The sequence below is a fragment of the Carettochelys insculpta genome, chromosome 2 (genome assembly GCF_033958435.1).
Source record: "Carettochelys insculpta isolate YL-2023 chromosome 2, ASM3395843v1, whole genome shotgun sequence".
Classification (NCBI taxonomy): Eukaryota; Metazoa; Chordata; order Testudines; family Carettochelyidae; genus Carettochelys; species Carettochelys insculpta.
In genome coordinates this window covers 83,264,127-83,277,322 of record NC_134138.1, presented here as the reverse complement: position 1 = coordinate 83,277,322, position 13,196 = coordinate 83,264,127, and the positions used below count along the sequence as shown (strand labels likewise).

The following is a 13,196-nucleotide window of genomic DNA, read 5'->3' as shown; positions in this document are numbered from 1 at the left end:
AGTTTACAATATTTTACACCTTAATGGTAGAACATCTTTAAAAACAAAGCAAAAAAGGACTAAATCCTACCCTTAAAATGAAGGTTTTGCACTGAGTAGAAAACAACCTAGAATTGGTTCCCACGCTGAGTTGTACTCAGCCCACTGAAGGGAAGAAATCAGTAAAATACTGAAGCATTAGGATGTGGTAAGGGTACAAAGTAAAAGAGCATCTCTCCCAGACTCCTTTCATCTGCTACCACCCCCTCTCCCTCTATAATGAATACCAGCACAGCACCAAAAGCAGTGTTACATTGAACAAGAGTTACATACTACAGGGTCAGTGAGAAGCAAGCTTACAACAGAGCCACTCAAAAGACCCCAATCCCACATCTGTAGTTTCTTACCCTGGCCCAATCTCTAAATATTGGCTTATAGCAAGAAAACAGATTTGGGTTTTTTGGATGTAGTGTGGAAAGACTGCAAACCACAGCTATAGATCATATCAAGTTACTGCAGCAACACCACTCATTACTTCAACGACAGGAACCCACCTACTAACCAAACTCTCAAACTGGCAGAAGCAAGCAAGCAGACTCAGAATCCAAGTTCATAATGTTGAACTGAATCATTTTGATTCGAAGGTAGAAACAAAAACTTGTGTGATAGAAGGAAAGCCTCAGATATGAATTTAGAATTCATTACCCTTGCTTTGCAACTAATGGGCATCAAGAAGACGTATAATACATCTTACAACGTACACCCTTTCAAGGTAAATAAAATTTGACATTTCCTAAAGTATAGTTGGGGGAGCGAGAAGTTACAGTGGTACTTTCCTACAACAAACTTTTTTTAGTGAAATTCCACTTGTAAGTGAAGAGTACTAAATAGTTCCAGGGTATTTTATTGAGCAAGTTTCACTAAGAACGTCATGCTTATAATGAAGCTATTTTGCCAACAAATACATAAATACATTAATAAATAAATAAATAAACAAACTTAACTAGACAAGTTTCACTTTAGTAGACTTAGCATATGCTTACAGAAACATCAAGGAATGCAGCCACAAAGTAAACCTCTGTAGAAGAACAGAAAAGGCAAAATAAAATCCCTTTTTCTAAACAAACTTACAGTGTTAATATTTTCCACATCCACAAACACCAGCATATTGTCCCCTTTGCCTTCATCTTCAAAGGAATTACTTCTGCAGACAGTAGCTCGAACATTCAAAGATCGGCTGGTACAAATAACTGCAGTGTGTCTTAATACTCTATGACTAGAAAGAAACAGGTTCTAAATTGCAATACTAGGTTATCAGAGAAATTCTCATGAACAATTATGCTTTTATATTTAAAGGCAGATGTAATCAGATGATTAAATTTTTTCAGCTTCCACTGAGAAGATATCCTGGGCTCTATGAAGTGCCTCACTCCAAGATAAAAGGTATAGCAAATTGACAACTCATGTTCATGGCACCTCAAAACCTGTACTACTGGTAAGGCTCAAAGTCATGGTTCTTGTATTTATGTTCTCCAGAACACAGAGATTCAAATGCAGCCAGATACATTTAGAACAAGTTTACGGTTATTAGACCTCAATTTAAAAAGCATTAGTTTTGTACTTCAGCACTGAACAAAATGTTAATTCCTTTAGTGCAATAAGTTCCCTTATATCAGCCTGTATTCTGAAAAGTACAATTTATAAACCAATTAGCTACAATCTCACACATGCTGAGTTTGAGAACATTTTAAAATGTGGTTTTTATCCAAAATAACTGAAAATGGCAATGCATTCAAAACATTTGATACCTGCTTGCATCCAGAACCTTACTTATGCCAGCAAAAAAACAGTCTTATTTCTAATCCTGTTAGCAGTACAGGAGCAAGTTAAGTATTGAAAGTTTTATATTTATCTGGCAACCAAGTGCTTGACACAAAATGCAGCTTGACTGATTTTCTGAAGGTCAGCAGGCTTATTTGAAGCTGTAAGAACCAGCCAGGACAAACTATGGCGGGGGGAAGGGGGGAATTAAAGAGAAGGATTGGAAGCACTGAATTCTCCACTGTGATCTATGAGGAGCAGATAGGAATTACATCTAGGTGAATGTTTCTGTTCACTACAGACTTCTGAAGACTCATCCCTATGTTTTCTGGACAACTCGGGCCTGATAACTGATAGTGTGGTTCTTTAGGGTCTGTTTACAGAACAGCACCCCTACCTACTGCTATCCTTAAAACTGTAGCCAGGACAGCGAATGCACCAGAGAAGCGATATCTCTCTGTAGAGTCACAGTAGCAAGGAACAATAAGGGTACATTATAGAACAAGCCAATGAATCTTGTATGCTCCGTGAAAACCTGGGAATGGACACTGGATGCAAATATGCTTCACTTCTGCTATAATGAGAAAAAAAGTAAGAAGATCTGTGGATATTTGGGACTCTCAAGAAGTGATGGAGTGGGGGAGGTAGACAAGTATTTTGTTGGTGGCTCCTGTTGACACAAGCCCAATGCAGGAACACTGTGTAAGGAGTTACTCTTGTCAGGTAATATGCGTTGGAAAAGGATATGAAGGAAAGAACTCCTTATGGGAGCTGTGGAAGAAGGTACAGTACCCCTACGACTTTGAACAGCAGGAAGCTGACCTCCCTGCACTGTACAGTTTCCAGATAGTTCCAGCTAGAAGGAAATAAATGTGCAGCTTAATTCACCCACATCTGGAAGCCTCCTGTTGTTCTCCCTGGGTTGGGCAACCTCTTTTTACTTATGCTAGCCTGATTAGCTGCTATTTTGTAAATGGAGAGAAGAAAAATAAAGTGGCATAAACACCACAAATGGTAAGACTGCCTTTTCCCCAGATGAGTAGCAAACTAAATAAGATGAACAAGAAAGCAAAAAGACATTGCTATTATTTTGTATTTGTAAAGAGGGTTTTGGTTTTTTTTTATTTAAATATCAGCTGAAGAAATTGGTAAGTTGGAAAGGCTGGCCAACTTCTGAGCTGAAAGCAAAATCTCTTTTAGGTTCTGATGTGGACAGAGCTTCACTTTTATAGGATCCAAGAGCAACTACTCCACCCTCTCCTCTCTGGAAAAGGCAAGACAACCCAAGATCAAGAACCGAATGCGCTTCCAAAACAAAAACCTGATTCAAATACATCGTGCTTTCTTAAGACTTCAGAGAGGTTTGTTTCACTATTGAGTATAGTATTTTGCAATTTTTCCATGCAGTTTGACAATGTAACCAGAAAGTTAATCTAGCAAGCATTGAGCTCAGTTTAACATACACAGCCACTAATGTTCAAGCTCTACTTCATCATAGCAAAAATCAGGTATTCTTTTTATGGCACTTAGGTTAAATATTTCTGGACATATTTAAATACCCCATTAACCTACTTGACACCAAATGTCAGACCTAATTAGTTTGAAAAAGGAAATTTAAAGGCTTACCACATTTTTGAGTGTTTTTTAATACTTTCATAGTAAAACAAAAAGTTTATTTCATGAACCCCTTCTTCATCTGGTCCATGTAACCACATTGGCAGTTGAACTGAAGCTCCAGGGAGGAGGACAGAGTCAGGCAGTGGGACATGTATCACCTCTGGCTGGCTTCCTGTGCCAACCCCAAAGTCTACAGAAGAAGCTGATGACATCAGTGCTGTACATACAGAGGTAGAATCTGTCACAACAGTCTTGTAAGCACTACAGTTTTCAGAAGCTGAGGGACTCAGTGGTGTTAGAGCAGCAGTATTTCCACCAAAAGTAAAAAATTCTGGATGTTTTGATACAACTTTCAATGCAGTCAGAGGGCACTTGCTCACATTCACAAATTCTACATATGCCTTCCTGATTTCTCCACAGAGCAGCCCTGTAGGAAAATTTATAAAGAATACCTGCATTGGGGGGAAAAAATATAAGGTTGACAAATTAATAGCAATAGATTTGTGAAAATAACCTGAAGCCACCACTGTATTTATAATCTAAAATTTTAATTTGTCAGTGTTAAATTTAACAGTAAAGAGAATCTCTCAATAAACCCTGGTAAACGAAGGACTTTTTCTGTTCCACTTTTGTTTTCACCGACCCCCTTTGCACTGAAGAAATAAGGTCATGCTTTGGGGAAATGTAGGGTTTGCAACTGGAGAACCAACATGCTAATTTACAAGATGCATTTTTTTTCTTACAGCTTTTATTAATAAAGTTGAATTCCAGCAGAAGAGTTTATTCTCCCAAGAAGGGTACAAATCTGTGAGTCTATATGTACTTGATACCTAAACTTTAAAAACCTGCTGCAGCTGTAAGAGAATAGAAACACATCTCATAGAACTGGAAGGGACCTCAGGAGGTCAAGTCCAGTCCTCTGCCCTCTTAGCAGGACCAAGCACCATCCCTTACGTATTCCACTACAAGTCTACCCCTTCACAAGAGTGCCAAAAGACTGCAATGCTATAAATAAAATCAAACCAAAAGTAAAAAATGTATTACTACTCTATAAAAGTACAGTTCAACATTTGACTAAGAGCTCAAAATACTAGCAGGAGAGAATATAAAATACCTCCAATAGGGGCATTTCCTCAGTTATAATAGGATCCAAACGTCGATCTGGTCCATATTTAATGGATGTTTTTTCTTCTTTTGTATTATTAAGTCGAGGGCCTTGGATATCTAAGTCCTGTCGTCCTCGAACAGACATCCCATTATAGACAAATTTTCCTGAAACCACCACCAGCATTTTGAAACCATGAGCTTACATGAACAAAACAGTTTACTTTTTATTTATTTTTCAGACTCTAATTCTTTCAATTTTATGGTGTTTTCCAAACAAGATCTACTTTGTGGCAGATTGCTACCTGTAGGCTGCAGGGACTTGATAGAAGGCAGATATTCTGGATGGTGGGCTAATGCTTCTCTGTTCCCCGAGTAAGTCCAATTAGGGCAGGCAGCTGGGCCCTCATTAGGAGTCAGCCACAGCTGAGTCTAATCGGCCAGCTGAGTCCCCTGGGCAGCGGGGGGGAGGAGTTGGAAGGTGCACAGGGGAGCGGAGCAGAGCTGCACAACACAAAAAAGGTACCATGGGGAAGTGGTGGGCATAGTGACCCAGGGTGAGGTAGTTACATTTGGGCAGGGGCGAGAGCCCCTCCAGCTGCCTTTTGTCCTCTTAGAGGCCCTGGGCCAGAGTCCAGGGTAGACGGAGGGTCTGGACTCCCCTCACCCTGCCCCAGAAGGCCACCTTGCTGGAGCAGGCAAAAACCTGCAAGGAGGCCTGCTTTACCCCCATTTCAGACTTGCCCGTGATGAGAATGGCTTGCTAAGTGGAGACCCCTGCCTCTGGAAAGATCTGGGCAGGTAAGGGGCCATCGTGAGCCTCTGAGGCACAATAGGAAACCAACAGGATGCACAGAGGCCTGACAGGGGAAACTGTCACAACTTGAAAGACATTTATTATTTTTTATTTTAAGTGTGAGCAGAATGCTTATTAAAGCTTAAATGTCACCTAGAGAAACCAGTATTCATAAAATGGGAAGGTAATGCACTAGTAATGGCACTGCAATCTGCACCTCTATACAATCCATGTCTCAAATGTTCTGGAAGAAGCAAAAGAAGATGGTTCAATTTTTATCTAATCAATTCTTGTCCTCTGAAACATGTCAGAATTAGGTGGGTCTTCTAACACTTCTAAAAAAGGAACTGGACCAAGACTATCCACAAAGCATAGCCAGCAAATTACTTTCACTCCTTATCTTAACATCTGATTACAGTTAGGGAATAAAACATTTAATGGAAAATGGTTCAGAAGGAAGGAGCTGGAAAAGTACAGACCTATTTTAAAATGAAGTTAAAAATACTATGAAAGCAAGTTCAAAATGAGGAAGCAGTCCTAACCCCAAGTCTGAAAATAAAAGAAAAATAAAAAGTGTAAAATAAGGTACTTAGAGCTCACTAAAAATATGGCCATTCTGAAACACTGAAAAGTAAAAGATACTAACCAAGGAACTCATAAGCAGGGCTATCCAACTTACTCCATATAAAATAATTATCTAAAGAGACAAAAAGGAAGCCTTATACGAAGGATAAAGATAGAGGTTGTCCTTCTCAAAACAATGTTGGATGGATTATGAACAAGATTTGCCTTTGAATATTTTTTTCAATTAGATAAGTTTTAAAGAAAGAAGAAGAAACTGACAGCTTATCAATTTACAATGCAGAGTATTGTATGACGGAAAGATTCTGCATTCTCATTACAAAAAAATTCCCTATTACACAATAAATACAATCAGTTCATCATGTGGTTGAACAATTCAAGTAAATTAATTTTCATTTAATTTTTAATAAAGCATAGAATTTTCAACTTCGAAGAGAAAGTGAATGTTGTGCTACCCAGATTAAACAACTTTGATTAGAAGACCATTGTTGTATATGAACACGAAAACTGCTACTAAAGGACCATATAAGTTGTACCCATTTACTTAAAAAATATGAAATAGGTATTTCTACAAAATGAAAGTTACTCTTTCCCGCTGTTAGTTGCATGTATATAAATTTTAAAATTTCCAAAATAGTTTTGCTGTAAAATGTTATGACCTCAAGGAAGGACTTGATAATCCATTAGCTGACTCAAATGTGATGTCTAAAAGCAGAAAATTAGTGCCCAAGGACTAGAGATTTATATTAGAATAGGTTTACTTTTTCCCCCCAAAATATTTAGCTATCACTAGAATTTTCGTTTACAGATATCCAGATACCTGAGCCATATGGTCAACATTTGAAACCATACAACAGGGAACTAATGGATAGGAAAAGTTGCAGTAAACTGGCTGACTCTGTCTACTACTCCAACCTGTGAAAGATCACCCGCTTTCACATAGCCATGTTCATCCTACAAGGATACAGGCAATGGATAAAATGGATTCAAGCATCAAGACCACTTGCAGAGTCAGAAACTTTCCATGTTTAAACTACAAGCAATCACCAGAGACAGAAGTTAAATCGTGGATTTAAGTCTTCCAAGATTCTCCACATGAATGAGGGAAGGAGGAAGATAAGCACAGTAAAAGAGCTAAGCTACAATAATCAGAATTTCTGATTTGTCAACCCTGATTACTAGTTTTGGTTCTCTGTGCCTTAAATATTGAGTCTGTTCTGGTATGCCTATGCTGTGAAGAAGAGGGTCTGTCTCACAAAAGCTCATCACCCAACAAATTATTTTGTTAGTCTTTAAAGTGCTACTGGATTCTCCCCCACAGAATTTCTACGCATATGTATTGTTTTTGTTAAATCTCAGCTCTTTCCTTCATCTAAAGATGAAAATCTGTCTTCATATTCCAGATGTAGCAAACCACTTTAAAATGAAGATATGCATATCTTAACTAGCTTGAAGGATTCCACAATTAAAGGCATTGGCGGCTGATGAAGTCAGAGCCACTCAGTAAGTCATGAATTTGTTACTAAACAGAGATTTAGCACCAATGCTATTATCTTTGCTTAGTAGCACAAGGAATACACAGAAATGCAGATACTTCCTTGCCTATCCCCACTAGAGAGGGGGATAGGCAAGGAAATATCTGGCAAAACCTTCTGGTGTGGCCAAAATCCTTCCCTTGCAGCTCAGGACTTTTCTTCCAAATAACAGTTTTTGTTTTCTAGGTAAGCAAGATTTCACTGACAGTGGATGGTCACAGTTACACAGAACCTCTCTGTTAGGGAGTCACAATAGTTTTTCTTCTTTCCTGCCCAGAACTTCCTGTTCCTGCCTCTGAGTCTCAAGTTTGTTCTGTTGCTGGTATTTTTTACATTCTTCAATTCACCAGTACCCTGAAGACAAGCTACAAAAAGTGGATTCTCCCAGTTCCAACCCAATTTATTAGCATACAACTTGTTTGGCCCAAAATATGCTCATTAATGTCGATAACTCTCCATTACATCTGATCTGGAGAGAGGATGTTACAGCTTATGTCAACAAATGGTCAATTCAATATCCACGTGGCAAAATTTTACTTAACGTGCGAACCTCAATTAGCATTTATAAACCATACAGATTGGTATATCTGCTGCAATACAAGCATAAATGAGGCCTCTGACTAGTTTCAATGCCTTGATGGATTGAACAAGCTGGAGGCATTTAAACAACATAAGACTAATAAAAATTTTCTCCACACCATTAACTAGTTGGGGAATAGAAGTAAATCCCAGTAGCTGGAAAATAAATTGAGAAGCAGAGAGTAGAGAATCCACTACAAAATGTTGCCTCCACAACCTGCATCTCAACTGAGCCATACAAAAAGCCTGAGGAGACAGGACTTAACATGTTCTAGGATTGCATCCTCCAGGGGAGACCAGCAACTGATGAGACATCTATGATCCCAACCTTGCTCAGCAATGGGATAAAAGAATTTACGAGAGATGGGAGCCTGGGGTGTCATTGTGTCTAGCAGCAGATGACGGAGTTAAAACCAATGAAGGCAGTGAACTTGGGATAGTGAAGGCATGCCACATTCCTCGGAAGACTTCATTCCCTTATAGAACAGGAACCTGCCATTTTCTCTGCTACTTCCTCAGGGAAAAGTTGGAAATACCATCAGAGCTGAGGCATCAATTCAATGCCTCAAACAAGAGGTAGAAAAAATAAGCAACTTGTGCCTTATGTACTGTCTGCAAAAGAGATTCTCTGTCTCTGCTTCTTGCCATATAAGGCCAAGGAAGTCTAAGACGGACTTTTCCTTTGCAAGATGGAAAAAACGCGCATTTAACAAGTTAATCAAGTTTAGTCTGTAATGTAATTTTTTTCCCATAAATACAGTCAAATTCTGCAATTCCACTTTTAACTTAATAAGGCTAGTTTAAGCTATAATTTCTGTTGTATAAGGTTATATTTACACTAGGCAAAGTAAGTTGACCAAAGATACACAATTCTAGTTAGGGCAATTGCGTAGCTTAAATTAAAGATATCTGCGCTCAGCTAACTTGGCTGTCCATACTGGGGAAGGTCGACAGGAAAAGTTTCTCCTGTTGACCTCCCTTACTCCTCGCGTCTCGTGAGGAGTACAGAGTTGACTGCGACCCAAGAGGATGATTTCACGCGTCCATACTAGACGTGAAAAATAAAAACCCAAAAGATTGATCCTGAGCTGGTCAATCTTCCAGGGTAGCAGAGACGTAGTGTAAGATACTTAGCACACACAATAGTGACTTTCATACATTAGTCACTTAGCAAGTCAGCGGATCGGATATAAATAGCATGTTTTTAGGAAAGGATAAAGGGGTGACAACTGAAACATTTAGGAAGCACTTGGCTGAAGTAATTTTTCATGTCCTACATTAAATCTGATTAAATTATAATTTGATGACAAACTATGCCTAAGAAACAAAGCTGATGATTGTTAACAGGAGGAAAAGATGAAAATCCAAGTAGCAGTGAGGTAGGAAGCGCCAGGTGCTGCTTTAGTCTGCTACATATGTCACTAATTTTAGCAGTCTTTGCCTCTTTCAGCATCAGCTCCCACTGATTACCTTGCAGACTTTAGTAACGTTCTGGGGCACAGTCCAAGATTCTCTGCCATATCCCAGGGGAATGATATATGCTTACCTGCTTGCAGTCCAATAGAAGGCTCAATCCCATCTAACATCATAGTACTTTGAATAGTTCCAAGATTGTAAACGACTCCCAGAATATGTAGCTCCCCTGTTTGATGGGGAAAGAGCTTTAGTCTTGCCTGTGGAGATACGTTAAATTTTGTTGTTGTTGCTAATAAAGAAAGCACTTATTTTTACATTCAATGTTCCACTTTTACAAACATTCTTAGCCACATTATATAATCATGTTTCTGTTGCCACAGTCTATTACACAAATTAAAGCTTAATATCCAGAAGATTTTTGTTGTTACATTTGTGCAAAAAAAAAAAAAAAAAAAAAAAAAAAAAAAGTTTCTTTGCAGATCAGTAGTGAAATTATCAAACACAGGAAAGAAACATTTCTTCAGAAAGAAAAATTTCTAATCTGGAATTAGGCTATAAGAGTGCTTAAAAAACAGAGGATATTACTACTGCACCAACGACTACAGTAAAAGGAAATTATTCCAGATGGAACTACTGTCTGATAGAATATCTAAACTTGTCTTTCATCAAGCAAAAAAAGTATCTAGAATACACAAACTGGAAAATGTGCACTCAAAAGGTAAAACAAATATTTATCTACTTACCATTTTTGTCTCTTCACTATTAATTAAGAATTCAGCTATTACTTCAGCTCCGATCATGTCATTTCCACATGCCTGGGGAAGGAGAGGGAAAATCATTTTCTGAAAAGTTTTTATTTCTTTATTAATGATGCTCTTCTGAACTGCTACAAACACTAGTTTTTTCCAACAGCAAGCTATTTTTAGGGCACTCCAAACCAGCAAAACCATGCACAATTTGAAACTATAAATGGAGACCTGTAGAAGTGTGACTAGCCCCAGTACACTTCATGTATTGCCACATTTAAGGTAGACAGACAATGTTTAATTAAATATCAATCAGCATTCCAGGCCTAGTAAGCCACTTCAGTAATGAACAGCATTCCAAAGATCAACTGTGATATTGACATCATAACAGTGCATTTGAGATTCACTGTATCTTGGGAGATAATCTCTGAACCATGGATTTCATTGAGAATTAGAGAAGGTTATTATATAGGCTTGAATCCCTCACATAGCAAATAAAATGGAGTTTTCAAAAGGAGAAAGGTAGCCAAACCATAAGCACGAAGTTGCCTCTTTCTATGATTGACTAGAAATAATTCAATCAGTAATGCTGGGAGGACTACTGTATTACGTAAAACACAGTAGTCAGCTGAGATTAAGATAGTAGTTTAAACAACACCTTTCCACAGAAAAGCAACTTGAAAAGAAAGAATGTACTAAGCATTTCAGAAAGTTCAGAAGACTGACAGACCTCTGAACAACAGAGGTCATTTTAAGAAGAAATTCCACCACCAGGATACATTACTCAAAGTGTCATAGTAAGTATAGGTTATTTTAAATATGAAGCCACTGAAAAAAAATGAAATTATCAGAAAGTATCCATATTATCAAAAAGACTACATAAAACAATTTATGCTCAAGCCAAAGAAAACTGAAAATCTAGGTGAATCAATCAGATTTATATTACTTGATTATAAACACTTCATATTATATAGGTTGAACCTCTAGTCCAGCACCTTAGGGACCTGACTAGTGCCAAACGAGAAAATTTGCCCGACCATGGGCAAACAGCATTACCAACACCTCCACTTCTTACTGGGCTCTTAGAAGACATTTAGGAGTAAATGTCTAAATAATAGCACAGAACACCGAGAGCCAGGGCTGGTGGTTGTAAACATACTTTTATGGGACCATAAGAAACTTGGCCACACCCATGATGTCCGGCTAACTAAAATCATGCTGGATTACCAATGTTGCCAGATGAGAGTAGTGAAAGAAAGATCAATCTATATTAAATTATAAACATGCAGATTAAGTGATCCTAACCCAATTAATATGATGCACAGATTAAACTACATAAAAAGAGTTTTATCTTGCTGATGTTATACCAAGCTTCAACTATCTGAAAACAGATAACTCAAAACATTAATGATATAGAATTTAAATAAATACTTACTAAAAATCAAAGATTAGAAACCCTGTAATGTCCATACTTTCCACTTTTACGCTAGGTACCATTAAAGATTCAGCATTTGCCAGCTTTTAACACTCTCCCCAGAAAAAACTATAGCAGAAAATAACTATAGTAACATATACGGTATTTGTTGACAATTGTTGACTTTTTAATGAAAGCAACACCTCAATATTATGCTATAGAACAGTAAGTAAATTTTTAAATTAAAATTTTAAAATTGTAAAAAGAGTTTGGCAACATTTAAACATTTTTAATTACTCACCAACTCTTTTGTTTCTCCATTATGCTTTGCACTGAAATCTTTAGGTTGAAATTTCCAAAGCAACGATAAGTCAGTCAACAAAAGTGGAACCTTCAATGGGTTTCTAAAGGCTACTTCCACAGTTACTGGTTCTATTAAAAAAAAGCTATTATGTACACTATGTAGGAGTATATATTTCAACAAGTGATTACATGCTATATACTTCTAATATGACTTAATTTTCACCTTAAACAAATCAATCACAAAAATACTCTAGCATGGTTAGTTTCACAATAGGAAAAGGGAAACTTCCTCCTGATTAGTTTTAAAGACTTCTGAGTTTTAAAGAATCCATAAGCTGTAATTTTACCTTCTACTACAGCAAGTGGAAATTTGGAGTTATCTGAATAGCTATTCAAACAATACTGCGTTGGTTGAAAATTTGATGGTAATATTCCTTTGTTAACCATGGCCACAACCTGTTCTTCAAGCTCCTTCCATTGTTGTGAAGAGTCACAATCATATTCCTGATCAAGACTTATGTGTGTGGCAGCCTGCTTTTCACCTAATAAGTTAATAAAGAAAGAAAGAAAGAAAGAAAGAAAGAAAGAAAGAAAGAAAAAAGAAAAATAAATATCAAAACTAAGTGGCAAAAGAGTGCACAACAGTTAAAACAGCTTGGCTGGGGCCCAAGGTTTGTAATCCATTCTTATACATGATTTATTTGATAAGCTTCCCAAATGAGTCAGAAAATGCTTTATTCACTGCACCTGTGAAGTACAAATACAAATATTTAACACATTTGCTTAAGCCATTTGATTTTTAAAAATGGTACAGATTTTCACAACCTTAAAATACTTGGAAGTTTGCGAATGGAATAAAAGCTAAATTGTAATTTATGACAGCAAAGGTTCAACTTTATAGACTAAAAATGTACCTCTACTCTTAAAATATAGAAAAAAGACTCATTAATTTGCACACAGCATTGTATCTGAGAATCTCAAAACATTTGAGATATTTTACCTGGAGGGGGTAGGTAAGTATTTTGACTATCTACCACATAAGCAGAACCAGCTGAAGACCGATCATTGCTTCCAAAAGAACATAGTGCAGGCAAATTTCTCAACTGTTCACAGTCTGCACTTTTATTTTTAAAAAGTGAAACCTGTTACCATTTTGAAGGAACTCTTCAAAAGTTGAACCATGTTACCATTGCAGAAAGGGTTGGTTGGGCCTGAACCAATAGCTCTGAGATTTTGATTACCCGAATCATTTTAATGGCAGCTAACTCAAATGCCAATGACAATTAATGCCGATATTTTAAAAA

General features: G+C 37.4%; 1 protein-coding gene across 8 annotated transcripts in view; it reads right to left on the bottom strand.

Annotated features, from left to right (window-relative positions):
• The window catches only part of TRAPPC8 (trafficking protein particle complex subunit 8), a 96,396-nt gene that overhangs the window by 23,757 nt on the left and 59,443 nt on the right, over positions 1-13,196 (bottom strand). For all 8 annotated transcript variants that reach the window (XM_074987236.1, XM_074987234.1, XM_074987239.1 and 5 more), the window contains 7 exons: positions 12,240-12,434; positions 11,891-12,021; positions 10,173-10,244; positions 9,560-9,686; positions 4,532-4,689; positions 3,427-3,869; positions 1,111-1,255 (listed from right to left, as the gene is read on the bottom strand). In XM_074987236.1, coding sequence (XP_074843337.1) covers positions 1,111-1,255; positions 3,427-3,869; positions 4,532-4,689; positions 9,560-9,686; positions 10,173-10,244; positions 11,891-12,021; positions 12,240-12,434 — 1,271 coding nt within the window. The remainder of the gene's footprint in view (positions 1-1,110; positions 1,256-3,426; positions 3,870-4,531; positions 4,690-9,559; positions 9,687-10,172; positions 10,245-11,890; positions 12,022-12,239; positions 12,435-13,196) is intronic.